The sequence below is a fragment of the Mustela lutreola genome, chromosome 2, assembly GCF_030435805.1.
Source record: "Mustela lutreola isolate mMusLut2 chromosome 2, mMusLut2.pri, whole genome shotgun sequence".
NCBI lineage: Eukaryota > Metazoa > Chordata > Mammalia > Carnivora > Mustelidae > Mustela > Mustela lutreola.
Genome location: NC_081291.1, coordinates 143,510,870 through 143,533,018, shown reverse-complemented (window position 1 = coordinate 143,533,018; position 22,149 = coordinate 143,510,870). Strand labels below are relative to the sequence as shown.

At 41.9% G+C, this 22,149-nt stretch overlaps 1 protein-coding gene across 2 annotated transcripts in view; it reads left to right on the top strand.

The window, feature by feature from the left end:
- Window positions 1-957: 957 nt before the first annotated feature.
- KCNAB1 (potassium voltage-gated channel subfamily A regulatory beta subunit 1) overlaps window positions 958-22,149 on the top strand; it is a 405,336-nt gene continuing 384,144 nt past the window's right edge. Inside the window, exon 1 of one of the 2 annotated variants that reach the window (XM_059163683.1) lies at window positions 958-1,298. In XM_059163683.1, the coding sequence (XP_059019666.1) occupies window positions 1,024-1,298 (275 nt within the window). In that variant the 5' untranslated portion in view covers window positions 958-1,023. Of the gene's footprint in view, window positions 1,299-1,734; window positions 1,903-22,149 lie in introns of those variants that run through there. The other variant, XM_059163686.1, reaches the window with a different exon arrangement.

Genomic DNA, 22,149 nt, shown 5'->3' with positions numbered 1-22,149 from the left:
GACAGATCGGTAAACATGTGTGGGTCAGCCCCATGGGACTTAAGCACAAGGGCCATTAACTGAACTTCCCATCTTCAGGGCTAGTTTTCAGGGGCGCTGAACACATACCCTTCCGCCCCCAATACACATCTGCACACACAGGCTCTTCCCACTTTCTTTCCATCTAATAGTTTTGTCATTCTAACTTCAACCTGGTCTCCTCAGTTGTAAAGGGCTTCTCAGGCCTTCCATCCTTTAGAAGTGCTGAGAGGGTTAGCTACTGAATCAGTCATGGTGGGTTTAACATTCTTCTTTGGGAATGAAAGAATGTTTGATGTTACATGGCTCACTGACATTCAAAAAGCCCCCCCCCCTCCCAGGGGATTATGAAATAAATTAAACATCATTTTAAGGCTTACACAAAAGAAATGATCTCCCCCATTGACATTGTTAAACTTATTTGAGAAAATTCACATTTAACTCTAAAAACTAAAGGGACTCTAAGAATGGCTAATGAACCTCTAGATGTCTTTTTTATTCTTAAATAACTTGATGACCAAATATAAGGTTCTAAGATTCAGAGTTTTCTTTTCTTTTTTTTCTTTTTTTTTTTTTTTACATGAATGTTCTGAAGTTCAGAGGGTTTTTTTTGTTTTGTTTTGTTCTTTTTTTTTTTTTCCCCATGAATTCAATCCTAGCTTCCAAGAAGAAATAACACTGCACACTTCAGCATTCCAATATTATTAGAGGTTTTTTTTTTTTTTTGTTTTTTGTTTTTGTTTGTTTGTTTGTTTGTTTTTTAAACTCCCACGTTGGAAGATATCACAGGTAGTGGCCGCCTTAGCTCTTCCTCAGGAAAGTTAGAGATAGTCTTTCGTCCCCAGCCATAGACTTGGCTCAATTACAGCTCTCTGGCAGGATAAGGTTAAGGGGATGGGGGGAGGACAGGGAAGACGAGGGAGACAGAAGCAGGAAAATCAATTCAAATTACTTTGATGACAGTGACTTAGAGTCTCCTCTGATAGACAGACACGAGCCTCCAGGATGCTGGCTGCCCGGACCGGGGCCGCCGGGAGTCAGATAGCAGAAGAGCATTCCAAGTTAAGGAAACAATCTGGGCTTTCCACAGGGGGCAAAGACAAATCTCCCAAGAAAGCCCCTGACGATGGGAAAGACAGCAGCCTCAGCCCCTCGGGGCAGAGCCAGCTCAGGGCACGGCAACTGGCTCTGGTGCGCGAAGCAGAGATGAACTGGTACCTCAAACTCTACGAGCTGTCGGGCGAGCACACCAGCGCCTACACCACCGGCATGCCCCACAGGTAAGCCTCCGCCCCCGCAGCGCGGCCGCCGCGCATCGGAGCCGGTGCTCACGGTGCTCACTTGCCGGTGCTGCTGGAGAGCTCAGCAGCTCTCCTTGCTTTAAGGATGATTGACACTTCAGAAGATGTAACCCCAAAGAGCAGGAACTGGAGAAAACAGCAAATAATGCTCCCGGGATGGTGATTCAGAAAACAGCCCCCAAGCACCGCGCTCCTCCCCCCCCCCCCCCCCCCGCGCCCTTCTACCTCAAGGAGGCTGTAGGCCCTCAAGAACTGACAGGCACAAAGAGTGTGGTATTGAGATTTGTCTTAAGTGAAAATCAGAGGAGTTGGAAAATTGCAGGAAAACGCCCCTTTCCAAAACAGCAACAAGAAAACGCTTAGCCACCCCCCCACCCCCACCCCACCACTTTCTTTACTTTGAGCACTCTGGGGTGAAGGAGGGAAATGGGCTTTGCCTGTTTGAAGAGTGGACGGATGAGTGGTGTGAATTTGTTAAATGCAAGCTTAGTCTGGCAATGGGAGTGTGAGCCTCTTGTGCGAGCCTCTTGTCTGAGTAAGGAAGACAGTATCAAGAGAAAATGGCACATTTAGAAGAAAATAGGTAAGTGTAAGACAAATCTCTATAGATTTAATTTCTGTTCTTTTCTCAGCTTCAGCTTCAAATAGTGCAGAGCAGAAAGAGCTCATAAATCTCAATGTTATAAGGCAAAAGGTACTGAGTAGCAGAGTTCTGAGTCCTGAACTTTAAGAGTACTTATTCTCTATAATTGCTACTGAAAAAAATCTCTTAAGAATGAAACATAACTTTGCAAGGAAAAAAATTGTGAAAATAAAACTTAAAATAACTATTTTCATTAAACAGTAATAAAGTTGACTAGAAATAAGAAAAAGGTTGTGATGAAATGGTCCAAGGATAGAACATTTCTTTTGTAGAGACTGCGTGGTAGCATAGCGATTCCTGAAAGCATTCTATTTATCAGAGCATACCAGTGTGCTCTGAGCTGCCCCCGTTTTTAATACCTCTAATTCCAAAAGGACAACATAGAAAAATTAATTTAATAATTGAATCAATTTATTTAGACTTTGATGCCTGTAAAATAAAAACTTGTTGGACTACAAACTTCAAAATGCCCAAACTTCCCTTGCTCCATTCCCTTTTCGAGGCAGGGATAAAATAGATATTTCCAAATCTAAGCCACTATTTAAAAAAAAAATCAGCATTTAAAAAGTAGAACAAGTTAAGGTTTCTAGAAATGTTCTGTGAAATACATTTACTATTTATGGCCAGAGTGATTTATCTGAAGCTCTTGTAAGCTGTTGTGCCTACGTTTAGGGTACACGGAGGAAGGACCCAAGGGGAATGGTCTCAAGTCAAAGAAAGCTTGAATGATCTATCAGTGTTGGGAATGTGCTTCATATCTATAAATCTTAAAGCTATCATTAAAGAGCTTCTGGAAAGAGAGTTAAGTGACAATAGAAAGCACTGGTAATGATTTCCTTCTGTAACACATCCTTTTACTTTGTCTTGACCGAAAGCTTTTCTTAAAGGAGTCATACTCAGGAATTTTACGATCCTGTTTTATGTTCTGTTTTATGATCATGAAATTCCTACTTTATTATCAGGTGGTAGAGTAACATTTATCAGGTCTGAAGGGAATATTAATTAAGTTAACCAGGTTTAGCTAGCAACTTTTGGGAAATACAAATATCTCCTCTTTTTTGCTTTAGTCAAACTAACAATTTGTCCTATAGTCAGAAGAAATGACCCAGAATTAATGTATTGGTTTCCATGGTAATCTGTGGGGCAGTGTTATTAATCATTGATTTGAAGTAACTTTGGGTGTCCTTTGCTTAGTGAGGTGTTAAAGAACAGTGAAAATCGTGTCTGTCCTACATCATCAAAAACTACAAATGTCTCCTCCCCCTTTATATTTGCATCATGATTGTCTCTAGGAAGAAACTAGTGTGTGCAGTTGGAACTGAGTCCATTTAGAAATTAGATTTACTTTGGAGCTCTATATGTGCGTATTTTAGAAAAAGACACTTTTGCTCATTGTCAACTCCTTTCCTTGTTATACCCCAATGTTGGAACTACCTACCACAGTTAAGTCCCTAAGATCACCAGGACAATGACAATGACCGATGATGTAATCCTCTCAAAGTGTAATGTAGGTAGTAGAACGTGAACTCCCCCAGGTCACCCATTTTTTTTTTTCTTTCATTTATAAATGAAAACATAGCCCAAGAGTGACAAGTCTGTTAGAGACCTGTATGTAGAATACAGATATGATTCACATAAGAACAAATGTATTCATTTGGGAAACCTTACTTATAGGACAGAATGTTAAATGCATTGAGGAGTCCTTTAAGATATTACACATTTACTATGGGTAAGAATTTTACAGGTTGTTGGTTAATGGCCATTGCTTTGGAAGGTCTAGAGGGTTCTAACTCCCATTCCCTTTCTGAGAGGATGGAGTGAAAATGTTTTACAGCAGTTTAATTTTGGTTTGTGAGGGATTTGAGGGTTGTCCTGTCCTCAGATTCAGTGATAACCTATATTTGAAAAAGGGTATTATTAAATGACTAGAAGAAAGCATTAGAAATTGAGAGGAGTCCAGCAGTCCTGGTATATTTAAGAAATAAAATTGCAGGAAGCAGGGTAGACAATGTGCATTATCTGTGGGAAATGGTTCTGGCCCCCCTTTCTGGGGCTGCGTCTACATACGACTACATATGAAGCAATCAAATATCATTTGCTTCTTACTAACTGTCCATTTTACAGAGCTGACTGATCACACTGTGAAGCTGGTGCATTTTATATGATGGCTCACTCCTCTGCACGGTGAGAGAGTGGTGCAGGAACCAGCATCCTGAGGCTGAAGGCAAAAGTTAGCTTTAAGTCCCTGGGTAACTGTGGATATGATTTTTAAATAATTAATTTGTTGTCTTATTTGTTTGTTTGTCTGTTTATTATTTGAGAGAGAGCACAAATGGTGGGCAGAGGCAGAGGGAGAAGCAGACTCCCTGCCAAGTATGGAGCTGGATGCAAGACTCCATCGCAGGACCCCAAAATCATGACCTAAGCCAAAGGCAGACGTTTAACAGAGTCACCCAGGTGCCCCTATTTGTTGTCTTTAAATAACAGGGTTTTTTTTCTCCCCAAATTACAAAAGTAGTATCTAAATTTGATGGAAAATTTTGAAAACGAAAACATGTAAATAAGAAAGGCAACTATTGCTGGTGATTGATTTGTGTTTCTCCAGCCTTTTGAGTTAGAATCATACTATATATTCTGTTTCAGACCTTTTTTTTTCCACTTACTAGTATGCCAGTGCACTTTATTATCCTTTTAAAAAATATTTATTTATTTGAGAGAGAGTGAGAGAAAACATGAGAGGGGAGGAGGTCAGAGGGAGAAACAGACTCCCCATAGAGCTGGGAGCCCAGTGCGGGACTCGATCCTGGGACTCCAGGATCATGACCTGAGCTGAAGGCAGTTAAGAACCAACTGAGCCATCCAGGTACTCTGCACTTTATTATCTTAAAGACAACTTAAAAATTTCTTTCAAAGGACTGCATCTTACTATATTATTGCTTAGCTTTTCTTATTTTGCTTACTATTTATCATTATTGCAAATAATATAATAATAAATATCTTTATACTTTAAAAAATCACACCTCTGGTTATTTTCATAGGATCTATTCCTAGAAGTGTAATTAGTGGGTGAATACTATATATATAATATTACAGACACATATACACACATATACATATTTATTCTTAATGTATGTCTTGCCATTGCTTTCTGGAAATATTTTCTCTGTGTGCCCTCCCATTGGTAATATTTGAGGATACCTATCTCATTGCTTTCCTCTAGATACATAGTGTTTATATGGAATTCAGAGCATTGAGGTTTTTTTCATTAAGTTTTTAAAATTTCAGTATAGTTAACATATAATGTTATGTTAGTTTCAAGTGTGCGATATAGTGATTCAACAATTCTATACTAAGTTCTCATCATGACAATTACACTCTTTAATCCTCATCTTATAGCACTTGTTTTTATAGTCAAACAAATGGTTGGCTAATTTACTTAACTTTTTTGAGTCTCAATTTCTTTGGCTGCAGAAGAGGACTAATAGCATTACAAAGCACTGTGGGTAAAAATTATTGTGCATGGTGTGTTGAAATCTTATGAAGGTAATTAAGGATGGGGTGACTCTTAAAATATCTGGCAAGCATGTGCACTTCACCTAGGACCTGACAACTGAGGGTCCTATTGTGCTTAACTGATATTTATGAGATACCTCTGTGTGCTCTTTTTTTTTTTTTTTAAGATTTTATTTATTTATTTATTTGACAGACAGAGATCACAAGTATGCAGAGAGACAGGCAGAGAGAGAGAGGGAGAAGCAGGCTCCCTGCTGGATCCCAGGACGCTGGGATCATGACCCGAGCCGAATGAAGGCAGAGGCTTTAACCCAGTGAGCCACCCAGGCACCTCACTGTGTGTTCTTTTTTTATTTTTTTTTAAGATTTTATTTATTTATTTGACAGACAGAGATCACAAGCAGGCTCCCCACGGAACAGAGAGCCAGAGAGCCTGATGTGGGGCTCTATCCCAGGACCCTGAGATCATGACCTGAGCTGAAGGCAGAGGGTTTAACCCATTGAGCCACCTAGGTGCCCCTCACTGTGTGTTCTTAATGGAGGCTTTTTGGGGATTCATACAGTCACCATCCTCCTGGAGAAAAATGATTTGGTGATAGAATACACAGAGCTCTTAAATACTGTTTAATACAGTATTAACATTCCAAACCATAGCTGACTGAACCTATTAAATTGAAATGACTGGGAACATTTAGTGGAGCAAGTCAACACACGAATGAACATTTAGCTATAGCATTTCAGTAGTGATTTCTACCAGCTTAAGAAATGTTTCTTCTTAAGCAGGAAGTTACACTGAGCCACATTTCTAATCACCTCTTTCTGCTATCAAAATCCCTTGATTTCCTAAAAATCATTTACTTCTGCCTACTTCCAGAGGATCAGATGTGGTTCTCTGTGAGGACAGGCAGTTCTCCAAGGTGAGTATTGGTAGATGCAGTTCTTACCCACAGGGCAGCAAGTGACCCACGAGCTCAGCAAGCTCTGGTGGAAGTTTATGCAGGAAGATCTGGAGTTGAGAATCGAGCCTGAGATGGAAGTTGCCACAGGAAATCAGGTACAGCCTCGGGGACATAAGACCTGTACTTAAATAAGAAGTACTGAGAAAGGAGGTCATAAAGCTCAGAGGAAGGAGTCAATGCCTCCAGCTAACTGCTTGGATCTGGACTTGGAAGATGAGCAGGACTTGAGCGAGACAAGGTCATGGCTGGGAAGGCGATCCAGGTGGAGGGAAGAGCGTGAACAAGAGTGTGAAATGGAAATGGAGAGCTGCTTCTATTCAGGAGACGCCCACAAATGCCCCAGAAAGGTTCTTGCTGGCTGGAGCTGGGAGAGGGGCCAGGAGAATGGAGGGGTAGGAGACCGTTTTCAGAGACTTGAGAGTCAGACAGAGACTAGGCCTGGAGGAGTGGTAGTGCGTGCAGGCTATTCCAAAGAAGGGGCTATGGAGAAAAGAGAGGGTGACAGTTAAGTCTGAAGCAGGGTCCAGGGAGGAGTTTGCTGCGATCTGTAGACTTTTTTTTTTGGCAAAATGGAAGAGTCTAGTAGGGAGAGGAAGTGTATAAAGCAAGTAATGAAGCCAGGTCCCCAAAGAGGAAGAAGACAGAGTCAAGGACACTAAATGCAGGTGTAAGCTTTGGCAAAGGGAGGTGTTGATGCAGCTCAGTGATGAAGGACATGTCTCTGGAGTCTTGTGGTCTGCAGGCTGCATTCCAGCAGTGTCACCTACCGACTGGGGGCTCTGGGCAGGGCCCCTTGTCTGGCAAAGGCACTTGGCTTGGGGGTTAAGGCCATAGTCGGGGAACAAGGCTGCTGGGTTCGAACACTGGCTCTGCCACTGACCAACTATGTGACTAGTTTCTTTGGCTGTTAAAGGTGGATAATGAGAGTACCAATACTATAGAGGAGATAAAATGACTTAAATAAGGAAAGCACATGGGGTCTGGCACATAGAAAGCACACTGTGATATGAAAGTTCTTAACAGAGTTGCTGACACATGCTCCATGTCCTTGTTTTTATCATGAGACGATTGTTGGACCTATTATTAGAGATGCCTCCCCTTTCTGGAGTGTACTAACTCTACTGTGATTCTGTAAATGGGTACAGGTATACCTAGATGAGAAGACTGTTGTGAGGATTCCATGAACACTCAGTCGCTTTTGGTCTCCTTCTCCTCACCCCCCTCCTCTACTGATAAAGAACACATAAGACAGCATCAGGGAAATGGTATCAGGAACAGAATGTAGTGAGATGGAATTGAGTTACAATGCAATAACTAAATTTTTTAAAAAGATTTTTTTTTTTTAAAAGAGAGAGCACAGGGGAAGGTGCAAAGAGAGAAAAAGAATCTCAAGCAGACTCTGTGTTGAGTGTGGAACCCGATGTGGGGCTCGATCTCACAACCCTGATCATGACCTGAGCTGAAACCAAGAGTCAGATCCTTAACCAACTATGGAATAACCCCAGGAATAACTAAATTTTTAAACCAATATTTTGTTTTCTTAGAAAAACTATCAATTAGATTCTTTCATTGTTAAAGAAAAAGCTCTTTTCTAAAAGGTGATACATATTTCTTTGAGCAAGCATGTTTTTTTTTTAAGATTATAAATCTTAGAACGTCTACATGAGAAGTCACCTGAAAGTATTTTTCCAGAAATGTCAGAACATGAAGATGTTTTTGTATAGTTTAACTATAATTTTAGATAATGAGTGAGGAAGATTGCCTCCTCACTCTTTGTTCTGTTGTTTTGTATGTTGGAGGCAATCTTAGACTATTGAATAACTGGATGAGTGAGAGGGTGAACCTCCATAGGACAGGCATTAGATTAATTAGAGGAAGTTCTTGGTATCCCAGCAGCAGCCCTAGGGGAAAGAAGGCATTGCCATGGTTTCTAAAGGTGACATTGATGTCCTTTGACTTAAGGGCCAGGAGGCCGTCAGTGCTCTGTGCAGCTGTACCCCTGGGTGAGGGGGTGAGGTAAAGAGGTGAGTTGGAACTAAACATGAGTTTGGTGAGTTGGTCAGGCACACCAACCTCCAGAGGAGTAACCAAATACCTAGGAGCTTGCTTCAGTCTGCAACCCTGTGACTACTTTTTAGGTCACCTTAGGAAAATGCAGGCAGTTTCTCAGTTTGATATTCCTGTTAACTGGGTCATGTTCACATGTGTCCAGTTCATTCTGAAGGACTGTGGACACACCGAAGGCAGTGTCTATGTCTTGGTCTTCTAATTTGCCCACATGGTTCTTTCCTAACTGGATGTCAGTGGATTTGAAAGAGCTCAGCAGCTCTGGTTCCTCTGCTATTCCTGGGGGTGGCCTCATGTAATGGCAGGGGCATTGGCTGATGGGCTTGCATCTATGATTCAAATCCCATTTTGCCTTGTGATCATAGGAAGTTTTAAAATTCTCCAGGACTCTGGGGCGCCTGGGTGGCTCAGTGGGTTAAAGCTTCTGCCTTCGGCTCAGGTCATGATCCAGGGTCCTGGGATCGAGCCCCACATCGGACTCTCTGCTCAGCAGGGAGCCTGCTCCCCCTTCTGTCTGCCTGCCTCTCTGCCTACTTGTGATCTCTGCCTGTCAAATAAATAAATAAAAAAAATCTTAAAAAAAAAATTAAATTCTCCAGGACTCAAAGTCTTCTCTGTAATATGAGAAGGGTAGACAAGTTGGTCTCTTAGGCTCTTTTTAGTTCTGAGCTTACGTGGTTTAATGATCTCATACTCCAGAATACGGGGATAGAGTTTGATTTCCCGCTCGCTGACCTTCATAGAGATTGTGCAGTTGGGTTATCTCTGCAAGGAAAAGGAAACATGTTGGTGGTTTGTTCTGAAGTTGTAGGAGCAGGAAAAAATCCTCCAATTTTTAAAGTGAATTACTTTAGTAGTTGGTTGACCATTGTTAGATATGTTTGACTTTTAAAAAGTTTCCTTTTTTGGGGGGCACGTGGGTGGCTCAGTTGGTTGTGACACAGAGGACAGTTTATTTCATCTCCTTCACATGCATCGGATATCTCGAACACATCACTTCTTCTGCCCAGGCCTTTATATATTCATCTCACTGAATTCACACAACAGCCCCGTGGACTTGCTATAACCCACATCCCTCAGTGATGAAGACTATTCCCTTGCTGTCTGTTGTTGATTATTTTTCTTCCTTTCTCATTAGGAGGTAAAGCATTCCCTGTCTCTTTGCTGGCTATGCTTACATATATTCCAGGTCAGCTGTTGGAGCTGTTGCTAGTCTACTCCCTGTCTAAGGTCAGCCTTCCCCGTTCTTTCTCTATGTACTGAAGATTCTGCTTCTCATGGGTTGGGATAATGCCATGTGATGATTTTAAAATTTAGCCTTCCTACAGCCAACCTAAAGCTTAATTTCATTTTTTACAGCTTAATTTCATTTTATACAGCTTAATTTTATAATATACAGCTTGTTATTTTTTCTTACATTTGTCCTGCAGCTTATTATGCACTTCTGAGAGAGTTCCAGCTTATTATGCACTTTTGAAAGACATTGTGGATCTTGCCTCCTCTGTGAGCCTCAGGGCCTACATAACCTGGGGTGGGCAAATATAAGCTCTAAATCCTGATTCCACCACACACTGTCTATGTGACCTTGACCTCAGGGTCCTCCCTCGTAAATGGGAATGACAATACTGCACATTCAGAGTTGGGGGAATTAAGTGGGAGAATATCTATAAACGTTTCAACACAGGAGTGAGGGCAGAGAGGGCCCTGCAGCAAATGTTACCATTCCCATCCCCCCTTTGGAGGCCATTAGCCTTCCTCTGTTATTTTGCCCCCCACACTCCTCTTTTGGTGGATTCCTTCCATGAGCTCCTGAGCCTGGAAAAATTCGCCAACCCTAAGAGAATGATCGTGACATGCTGCTTTCTTCCTTGTTTTGCTTAGAACTCCGCTCTTCTAAGATTTTCTTTTACACCCTCGCTTAAAATCCTTTCTGATTAACCAAGGAGAAATGTCTGTCTGACATGTCCTCTCTTCATGCACAGTGGATCGGTCCCTTGTCTCTAGAATAGAGACACCTGGATTTAAATTGTGGCTGGCTGTGTTAGGGGCCAGTTGTGTGAATTTCAGCAGATCATGCCTCCTCTCTGGGCTTTAATTTCTCCATCTGTATGGTGAAAATAAAAGCATCTACATTATCTCCCAGGATGTTAAAGAGGAAAGTATATATGTGAAAATGGTATGTTAAAACCACTACCTAGCTGTTTGCTATTGCATTTTTTTATTATCTTCTTTCTGACACATTGGCTGTAATTCAGTCTAGAACATGGCTTGAGAAAATGATTTCCTCTCATCTGCTTTTCTAGCAAACATAAGGATGAATACAGCCATACGTCTTTCCCAGACCCTGGATGGGGGTTTCTTGAGAACATGGACAAAGACCAGGACACCTGCCTTGTTTACCTAATATCAGCAAGTGCTTACTGAGTCCTTATTATCTACTGGGCACTTTCCTTAGACTATTCATTTTAATCCTTACCAATAATCTGGGCTCTTTTTGCTAGCTCCACTTCATGGGAGAAAGCCCAGGCTAACAAAAGATCCTGCCCTAGGTCAGATGTAAAGAAGTTATAGAGCCAGTACTTGAACATGGGTGGTCGGGCCACAGATGTCATCTCTTAACCCCACAGAACACTCCCTTTCCCTGGTTTGGATTGATTATAGATCATCACCAAGATGTCACTTGCATAATTTTACCTTTTACTTTCCATCACAGTATAAGGTTCCCAGATGCAGGGTGTGGGAGTCACAGTTTCCCCTCCCTATCTGAGGTCCTAAAGGGCAGGGGGAGGTCAGGAGCAGCTTGGATGGGGGAAAGTCACTCACATGGAGAGCAAAGGGCTGTGTCATAGAGTGGACTGTGAATTTCAATATTTATGCAGGCTTCTCTCCCTGGAAATTATTTCCATCAAAAGAGCTGAAGCTCTGGACGTTGACCCCCCCCCCCCCCCCCCCCCCCGCCCAAGGCATCCTCTCTTCAATGGCTCTAACTACATTTCAGAGTCTTTGGCCCTCTCCCTCTCACGCGAGCCCTGAGAGGGAGCAGACGTTTCACAGTCACAGCTGCCTTGGCCTTTCCAATTTTAGCTTGTGGTTGTCACTAAATGGCATGTGCTAATGTGTTGCCAGAGATTTTCGCTGTTGCGTTAGGTGCTTTTGCTCTGTGGGAGGAGGACCCAGCATGGTTCTGAGAAGCATTCGCTCGCAGATGTCTGGAGTTGACAACTGAAGCAATGCTGCCTTCCCCTGACAGCCTCTCAAGCTACACGAAATGTCATCAAGTGTCAAGTCTTCCAGTTGGGCAGAAAAAAATCTCCATTCCAAGGCAAAAGAAACTGGGAGTTTTTTGTGTGCATTGGTACACACATTGCAATCTGATTGCAAACAGAAACTTGCCAAATATTTCTTTAGTCCCCAGGAAATTAAACTGGGCTCCAGACCAGATATCCGATTCTGGTTCCCAATCCAGGAAGAGTTCTTGAATGTTTATACGGTTAGGCTGTAAGTGAATGCCCTTCACTAAATGAAGTCCATTGATTTTATTAAATAAGGGTCACTCTTGCTGCTAAATCCTGAAACTTCAGGGACTTGTCCCAAGAAAGTTTATTTCTTACTCATGAGAATCCAGTCAAGAATAAGAATGTCCAATTAGGTGATATCCAGGATAATGAAAGTTCTGTTATCTTCACTTTTGTTTTCTAAGCTGGCCAGTGGCTGAGAATGGACACTGATCCAATAGAGAGGAGAGGGTATGGAGGCTCGTGTGAAGGGTACTTTATGGGCCAGGTCTGTAAGTGGCACCCATAGGCAGCAGTGATATTGACTGGCACTCAGTCATATGACCATTCCGAGCTACAAGAAAGGCTGGGAAATGTAGTCCAAATGCATGCCTAGGAAGAGAGACTAGGCCACAGAGCCGCAGTCAGCGCAGAGGAGTGCGAAGGCAGAGTCTGTTTCCTAAAACAGGGAGAGATGAAGGCATTTCTTCACTCTCAATGTCATTCTCTTTATTCCATGCCTGATGCACCAAGCCTTTTTCAGCTGGTGAGAGCCACACAGTGGGTCCATCTCCTTTGGCTTTTCTACTTGGAACTTAACTTTCCTGTTTTACTGAGAAGGGTAATGTCCCTCAGAAGCCTATAGATGGTGATCTGATATTAGCTTGGCAGGGACTTGGAACACAGCCTTGCTGACGTTCATCCATGAGGGCTCTGCTCTCATTTTGAACCTCTCGGACATTTTCTTATTGCCCTAAGAAGAATCACCTATGGATGGGTGAGCCAGGAGCGATCCCTGCAGCTCGTGTTTTGTGCCTCCCCCAGTCGGTTGTGAGACAAAATTGCCCGAGTCAACAGGTCATCCCTTCCCATGGTAACAGCCACCGGCCAGGGCGCCACAGACACGCACAGCTATCTCATGAGGCGGGATCAGACCCATGGAAACAAAAGTCAGAGAGCACTTGTTGAGAGCCAAGAGAGCTCATTAATGTAGTCTGTTATTGCCGAACTGGTCAGGTGTGTGTTCTGAAGAGGAACTTCCATGACAGTCTGTTCATTCAAACAATGTCATTATCACTCATGTTTTTCAAGAAGGCACTTACGGAAATGTCTGTTCATGTCTTCTGCCCATTTCTTGATTGGATTATTTGTTCTTTGGGTGTTGAGTTTGCTAAGTTCTTTATAGATTCTGGACACTAGTCCTTTATCTGATATGTCGTTTGCAAATATCTTCTCCCATTCTGTCAGTTGTCTTTTGATTTTGTTAACTGTTTCCTTTGCTGTGCAAAAGCTTTTGATCTTGATGAAATCCCAGTAGTTCATTTTTTCCCTTGCTTCCCTTGCCTTTTGCGTTGTTCCTAGGAAGATGTTGCTGCAGCAGAGGTCGAAGAGGTTGCTGCCCGTGTTCTCCTCAAGGATTTTGATGGATTCCTTTCGTACATTGAGGTCCTTCATCCATTTTGAGTCTATTTTTGTGTGTGGTGTAAGGAAATGGTCCAATTTCATTTTTCTGCATGTGGCTGTCCAATTTTCCCAGCACCATTTATTGAAAAGGCTGTCTTTTTTCCATTGGACATTCTTTCCTGCTTTGTCGAAGATTAGTTGACCATAGATTTGAGGGTCTATTTCTGGGCTCTCTATTCTGTTCCATTGATCTATGTGTCTGTTTTTGTGCCAGTACCATGCTGTCTTGATGATGACAGCTTTGTAATAGAGCTTGAAGTCCGGAATTGTGATGCCACCAACGTTGGCTTTCTTTTTCAATATCCCTTTGGCTATTCGAGGTCTTTTCTGGTTCCATATAAATTTTAGAATTATTTGTTCCATTTCTTTGAAAAAGATGGATGGTACTTTGATAGGAATTGCATTAAATGTGTAGATTGCTTTAGGTAGCATAGACATTTTCACAATATTTATTCTTCCAATCCAGGAGCATGGAACATTTTTCCATTTCTTTGTGTCTTCCTCAATTTCTTTCATGAGTACTTTATAGTTTTCTGAGTATAGATTCTGTGTCTCTTTGGTTAGGTTTATTCCTAGGTATCTTATGGTTTTGGATGCAATTGTAAATGGGATTGACTCCTTAATATCTCTTTCTTCTGTCTTGCTCTTGGTGTAGAGAAATGCAACTGATTTCTGTGCATTGATTTTATATCCTGACACTTTACTGAATTCCTGTATAAGTTCTAGCAGTTTTGGAGTGGAGTCTTTTGGGTTTTCCACATATAGTATCATATCATCTGCGAAGAGTGATAATTTGACTTCTTCTTTGCCGATTTGGATGCCTTTAATTTCCTTTTGTTGTCTGATTGCTGAGGCTAGGACCTCTAGTACGATGTTGAATAGCAGTGGTGATAATGGACATCCCTGCCGTGTTCCTGACCTTAGCGGAAAAGCTTTCAGTTTTTCTCCATTGAGAATGATATTTGCGGTGGGTTTTTCATAGATGGCTTTGATGATATTGAGGTATGTGCCCTCTATCCCTACACTTTGAAGAGTTTTGATCAGGAAGGGATGTTGTACTTTGTCAAATGCTTTTTCAGCATCTATTGAGAGTATCATATGGTTCTTGTTCTTACTTTTATTGATGTGTTGTATCTGCAAAGAAGACATCCAGATGGCGAACAGACACATGAAAAAGTGCTCCATATCACTCGGCATCAGGGAAATACAAATCAAAACCACAATGAGATATCACCTCACACCAGTCAGAATGGCTAAAATCAACAAGTCAGGAAATGACAGATGCTGGCGAGGATGCGGAGAAAGGGGAACCCTCCTACACTGTTGGTGGGAATGCAAGCTGGTGCAGCCACTCTGGAAAACAGCATGGAGGTTCCTCAAAATGTTGAAAATAGAACTGCCCTATGACCCAGCAATTGCACTATTGGGTATTTACCCTAAAGATACAAATGTAGTGATCCAAAGGGACACATGCACCCGAATGTTTATAGCAGCAATGTCCACAATAGCCAAACTATGGAAAGAACCTAGATGTCCATCAACAGATGAATGGATCAAGAAGATGTGGTATATATACACAATGGAATACTATGCAGCCATCAAAAGAAATGAAATCTTGCCATTTGCAACAACGTGGATGGAACTAGAGCGTATCATGCTTAGCGAAATAAGTCAAGCAGAGAAAGACAACTATCATATGATCTCCCTGATATGAGGAAGTGGTGATGCAACATGGAGGCTTAAGTGGGTAGAAGAATAAATGAAACAAGATGGGATTGGGAGGGAGACAAACCATAAATGACTCTTAATCTCACAAAACAAACTGAGGGTTGCCGGGGGGAGGGGGTTGGGGAGAAGGGGGTGGGATTATGGACATTGGGGAGGGTATGTGATTTGGTGAGTGCTGTGAAGTGTGTAAACCTGGTGATTCACAGACCTGGGGATAAAAATATATGTATATAAAAAATATATGTTTGGGGCGCCTGGGTGGCTCAGTGGGTTAAGCCGCTGCCTTCGGCTCAGGTCATGATCTCAGGGTCCTGGGATCGAGTCCCGTATCGGGCTCTCTGCTCAGCAGGTAGCCTGCTTCTCTCTCTCTCTCTGCCTGCCTCTCCATCTGCTTGTGATCTCTCTCTGTCAAATAAATAAATAAAATCTTTAAAAAAAAAAAAAAAAGAAAAAAAAATATATGTTTATAAAAAATAAAAAATTAAAAAAAAAAAAAAAGAAATTAAACCCTCTAAAAAAAAAAAAAAAAAAAAAGAAGGCACTTACGGGATTCTTGATGACAGACAAGCCAGTCACCCTGTTCCCCAGCAGCAGGATATGATATGGTTTTGAATGTAACATGATTAAATAAAATGGCCTATCATTTATGGTGTACTGGCATTCCTTCCCTAGCTCAACAAGAGCCTCAAACAAGATACATGTCTTTTTTTTTGGCCTGGAATGGTGAGAAATTGGAGGAAAAATTGGTTAAGAGAATTTGGGTTTGTATTCAAGACATTTTTCTTTATTATATATATCTCCCGTTTAAGTTCATGTAAAAAAAAATCAAAACCCAAAGCATATTTTGTAAATTAATCTTCATATTAAATTTTATTATAGTAGTGAGCATTAGTAGGAAACAAACTGTCCAAAAGGGCTGTTGAATTATTTAATTACCTCCAGGACTAAGGAGTTGATAGTCAGGGTAAACAATTCTGTAAATGGGATGCATTTGAAAGATCAGCTCCTTCTGTCTCCAAGCTTCGTAATTTGAACAATGTGACTATCCAAACACCAGTTGCTTGTTGAACAAAATATTAAATACTTAAATCTGTTTATAATACTTTAGATTCCAGACGGTCATCCAAAGGAAATGGCAAAGGAAGTATCCAAAGGAAATGGCAAAGAAGTATCAAGTTGACAAGTGTTTTTATAGTATTTTAAATTACATGAATAGCCAATGAAGTCAATATTCAGAATTCAAGGATACTCTTTTATAACTATATATATAATATTGAAAGAGATTCTAACAGTCAAACTGGAAAATGAAACAAATTCATTCAAGAGGCTTGATCATCTATTATGTTCAATTCTGGGAATGCAGGGTGGTACATAAGATAGGGTCCTTACCCTGAATAACCTTGGAGTCCTTTCGGGGCGACAAGAGCACAATACAGTTTTATTGGTGTGATCTGAGAAGGGGGAATGAAGCGCTATGGAAATAAAGGAGTGATTAGTTCTGCCAGAAGGTGGAGAGACAAGGGAGAGAAATGTCAAGACGAAATAAACACGAAGTGCACCAGGACTTTTACAAGGATGTGGGGGAGGTTGGGGCCACTAGCCATCAAAGAGGCAGGAGGAAAGGGATGTGTGGTCTGTGGCTCAAGAACAAAGTTGATCTTTTCTTAGGCTAGTCATCAGCTGAACCATCTAAATCTAAAGTATTTTACCGATGGAAAAAACCTTGTGAGAATGGGCAAGATAGTATTTCTAAATGCAGAAGTTAGTCACAATTAGGCCTTGTTCACCTGACATTGTCAGAGAATGGAAATTTTCACTCAAGCGATTTTCCCGGTACCTGAAACTTCCTAATTTAGGTGTCAAGGATTTATTTTAACTTTTTAAACCTGAAGAAACAACTTGACAACTCCAGTTTATCTTAATAAATGTCAGCTCTTGTGCTATGTTAAAATGTCCTTGGGGACTATTAAGGAATCTAGAAGTATTTGCCTTGAAAATTAGAGGCTTCATTTTGCTCTTATTTTTAAATTTTGCCTTCCGTATTTCCCCCTTCCATTGCTTCTCCTGTATCCCCACCTTGCTGTAAATTTTTCTTATTGCTGTCAGTAAGCCTGCCTCTAATGGCTTTTTCATCTAATTTGCTACCTTAACTCTACCGAGGAGCAATAAATAAGAGGCTCTGTCTTGCTTGAATTATGACCAAGAAAGAGTAAATGGTTTATGAATTGAGGTTGGGGACATGGGCTTTGTGATGTCTTATTTGTTTACTCTTGCTTCTGTTCTATTTAGCAAGATTGCTAAAAAGGTGACCTCCGAAAGATGCAGTTGTTACTTTATTTGAGCTAGCATTTGAATCTGTTTGGGAAAATGCCAAATGCTGAAATTGCTTCACGTTGGAGTTTATCTTGGAATAATCCTTAGGGATTTTAGAAAAGCAAACCACGTAGAGCACAATTTTTCAAAATGTTGATGGGGCTCTGGTACTCGAGATTTTATAAATTTCCCAGCAGACAGAACATTCTATCACAAATAAAGTAAGCAAAGTGAAACTATTCATTTGTCTTCCATGGCAGGAACACACTGAGGCCTTTCCAGTGGATCATTTTTTCAACCATACTTCCTTGGAACTTTGGTCAATGATTGAACATTTACAGTTATTACACGGTGAAATGACATTTCATGAGGCAGTGTGGTGTATTTAGGGATTTAAAATATATAAACTGGTTTAGCTTACTTACCTCTGTGGAAGTGGTACTGTTTCTCCCATTTTCTCTGAAGAAGAAACTAAAAACTCAGAGATGCTCACGTCATACAGTAGCAAGTTGTTGTGCAAAGATTTAAACCTGTCTGTCTGACCTCTGAGCCCAGGCTTCTGGAAACTTGCACTTCAGTCCAGTTCTTATGGTAACTGACTCCAAATGTTACCTAATTTATGTGGATGTTTCTTTCCTTACTCGTAAAACAAGAGAATTGAACCAGTTGATTTCTAAGACTTCTTAGAGTTCTAGTTAGAATCCTGAATTTTTTTTAGATTTTTTTTGTTAGGTGCCTCAAAGAGGTTGATGAAAAGGTAGATTTGTTCAGACAGAAGGATCCCAGGAAGACCTCAAAGCAGGTGCATTGTATCACAAACTGAACCTATACACTTTCAGGCCTGGCTTTTATAGCTGAGATTTTAAGTCCCAGCCTCCCAGGCTTGTCTCTGACAAGTTCCAGACCCCAAAGGGATAATGTGTGGAAGACGGTGGGGGAGCCCCATGGCAGACCACATGGAGCAGTGACCGTGGAGGTGTGGGAGTCATTGCAACCTGCCAGTCTGCTTTCTGAGTCAACACTTAAGAAGTGATGGAGGGATTTCTTACTGAATGAAGAACAAATCAACTTCATTAAATAATCCTTCACTTCTCTTTGGAAAAGAGGAAGTCGTGTTTAAAGCCATCTCATCATTTTGCAGTCCTGTAACCCATAGGACTAAGTCCCCTGAAAAGGGTTGCTCACTTTGTCTCTCTGTCCGTCTGCCTTGCAGAGCTCTGCCACCGTGCAACACTAGGGGGGCACTATCCACATAGATGACAATGTCCATGGCTGACCATGGGATTGTGTAATGTGGCAGACAAGTAATAACCACCATGTCTTGGGCTGTGTCTTCTGTGCCAGGTACACCAAATGCCTTATTTCCTTTGATCTTCACAACAATCTCATGAGGTAATATGGTGAGGCATATTTTCCAGAGGAATTAATTGGGACTCAGAAAGTACTCATGGTCAATCCACTAGTGTGTGTTAGGGGTAGGATTCAAACCCAAGTCTTTCTGATTTTATAACTCATGTTCTTTCCCTCTATATTCCACCCTTACCCCATGGAAATTCTTCAAAGCCAGGCCAATGTAGATGGGGATAAGGGAGGAACATGTTCTTAGCATCCTGGAAATACTACTTCAGGAATGACTCAACAGCTGGTGACCACAATACTATCTTGATTTCAAGCCTTTCATGGCTGACATTACTTAAAAAGAGAGTACAAAGCCATGTGATGGGGGCAAGACCCCATCATGCACCTTCCTTCTTCCTCACCTACCTCTTTTCCAAGGTACTCTGTGCCCCCAATAGCCATCTTTCAAGATATTTCTGGCCACAGAGTGCACTTCTGTACTTTAGAGTCCCATTGGTCATTTCCTTTGCATTAGTCTCAGACCAAATGTCTCATTTGGGCATCTTTAGGGATCTTTTGTGGAAGGAACAATATAGTCACACCCAAAGTGATGAGGGGAACTTTTGCTGCAAATGCCAAAACTCAAGGATGTTTTCTTTGTGTGAGTGTGTGGTCAGTGTGGGATAAACACAGGATGCCAGAGAAATCCCAACGACCAGTCCTACCCACAAGCCCTTTATAGGCCAAGGAAGAGACCTGTCAATCTGGTCACCAATAAGTATACTTCAGATTTCTTGAGCAAGTCTATAATGTGCATGTCTCTGTATATATTAGAAATATGATTGTACGTTGAGGAGGGGTTTTTGAAGTTATAATGCAAAAGTATATAATGTGCAAGGAGTAGGGCTAAGGAAAAGAGGTAAAAGAGGCTGGGACTGAGGGGAGGTGGTGCCTTCAGTGTTGAGGCTGATTTGATGGGACTTCCATTTGTCCCCCGCTATAATCCTACACATTGTCACAAGTGCTCTCTCCCCCATCCCACTGGAGCTCTTGCTTTCTATTCCTAGGAAAACTTTAGCATAAAAGGAGTTGAGGGGGATTGCTCCTAGGAAAGGCCGAATGAATGATGAACAGAGAGACATTGAAGATTAAGCTTCTTGCTTGATTGAAAACTTCTGGAAAGACTCCCTCCACCATCCCACCTCTCCCTCACTGCTGGTCTTGCTTCCAACACTCCACCCAAGACTGGGTTTCGGTGTCTCCTCCCTGCCTCCCTCCATTGTAGCTCATAGTGCACTGCTTTGTAAGCTTTGCCAGTCTCTCTCCTCCTGCTCCTGGGAGCTCCTCAAGGGCAGGGTGATGTTTTCTTCATTGTGTTGTATTGATATGACACACATACTTAACTGTGGCCGCCTCAACTACATGTGCCTAGACTCCCAGGTCCTTCTGCAAAGGTGGAGGGAAGATGGTGATGACACGTGTCACAGCTTCACTGGCAGAGCCCTAGGGAGCAGACACCAGATCCGGAGAAAGAGCCCAAGTTCCCATAAATAATTGGAATAGAAAGACAGGCTCTGATCTGTGGTCTGGCATGCCCTGTCCAAACTCATGTGGACGGAGCCAGCACTCCTTCATCCCAGCCGCGGAAACACAGCCTTGTTCTCCCACGCCCACCAGCTCTGGCCTCCGTTTTCAATTGCAAGCCAAGACAATTTTTAGATGACTGTAATGTGCCCACAAATCCAAGATGGAGTGTTTAAGAGGTGATCTTTTCCGCCAAGAAAAATTTGGAAAGTTGGCTATAAATGTTGGTCTGTTCCAAAAATAATAGCAGCAATTCTTGGGCCTGACATCTCAGAGAACTGGCTAATAATTCATTGAATCCAAGGCTCTCCAGTCAACACAGGACAGGTCCTCACCACTGAGAATGTTTAGTCCAAGCCATTTTTAAAACTCACAGAACACCAGACCTAGAAGACTCTTAGAGATAACTTACATCTGAGCCAACAGAAAACTAAGGGGACAGAGAGGTCAAGGCCTGCCCAAGGTCACACATTATGTATGAATGCTGAGCAGGTGTGGGTAAAGCCCGCTCACCACCCAGAGCTATGCGGGTTTCTATTTGTAACTTCTCTCAGCACCCCATCAGCAGAATGTGACCAGAAACACCTCTTTCCTCAGATGGCCTTGTCACTTTTCCCACACTGGGATGGCATAATACTTAATGATTCTGAACGGTGTACAGCAGTTTTTCCTGAGACACCGAAAGAGAGCAAAGCAGACATTACCGCTGCTCTCTGTTGCTCAGAGGCATTTCTTAGTCTTGTACATGTAGTTGAAAACTGATCTTGATTTGCATCGATGGCCAAGGGAGCCAATAGTTTGCTTATAAATATAGTTTCTACTTGGGGCACCTGGCTAACTCTTTCAGTTAGAGCATGCAACTCTTGATCTTGGGGGTCTAAGTTCAAGCCCCATGTCGGGTATAGAGAGTACTTAAAAAAATAAACGTGAAAAAAATATATATGTAGTTTCTACTCCCCACCTTCAAAGTGGGACCTTTAATGACAGTGATCCACTTTTGGAACTTAATGAAGAGACTTCAGTTTAAGACCAACCCTAGGTTGCTCATCCCTCTCTCCTCTACTGGACCTGGCTCCATATTCAGAGAGTAGAAAAAGAGAGTGATGTCTAGAAGAGGTCTCATGTCTCATTTTCCATGACTGCTTTTCCAGTTCACCTCTGCTTCTTCCTTGGTGGAGACTTCCAAGGCTCACAAAATCAGATGTAACTAGTGGCTCGTGTATGTGATAGAACATTAGGTAAAACTTGACTTGGGAATGCCTGTTTCTTTGTGACTCTCCCCTGTTGCTGGGTCCTTCCTCGCTTTTCTGGCCCTTTCTCTATAAGTTCTTCTTTCTCCCTTGAGACTCAGCTTTGGATGTTGTGTTGAAAATGGAAAGACTGGGTGCCTGGGTGGCTCAGTCAGTTAAGCAGCTGCCTTCAGCTCAGGTCATGATCCCAGCATCCTGGGATCAAACCCCGTGTCAGTCTCCTTGCTCAGCGGGGAGTTCGGAGCCTGCTTCTCCCTTGCCTGCCATTCCAAATAAATAAAATTTTTTTAAAAGGGTACTAATCTCATTCATCAAGGCTCTACTCTCATGATCTAATTATTTTCCAAAGGCCTCACCTCCAAATACCATCACATTGGAGATTAGATGTCAACATATGAATTTTTTTGGTGGGCGGGGGGACACAAACATCCAACTCATAACACTAAATACATTCATTTAAGTTAAAAAATAAAAGGA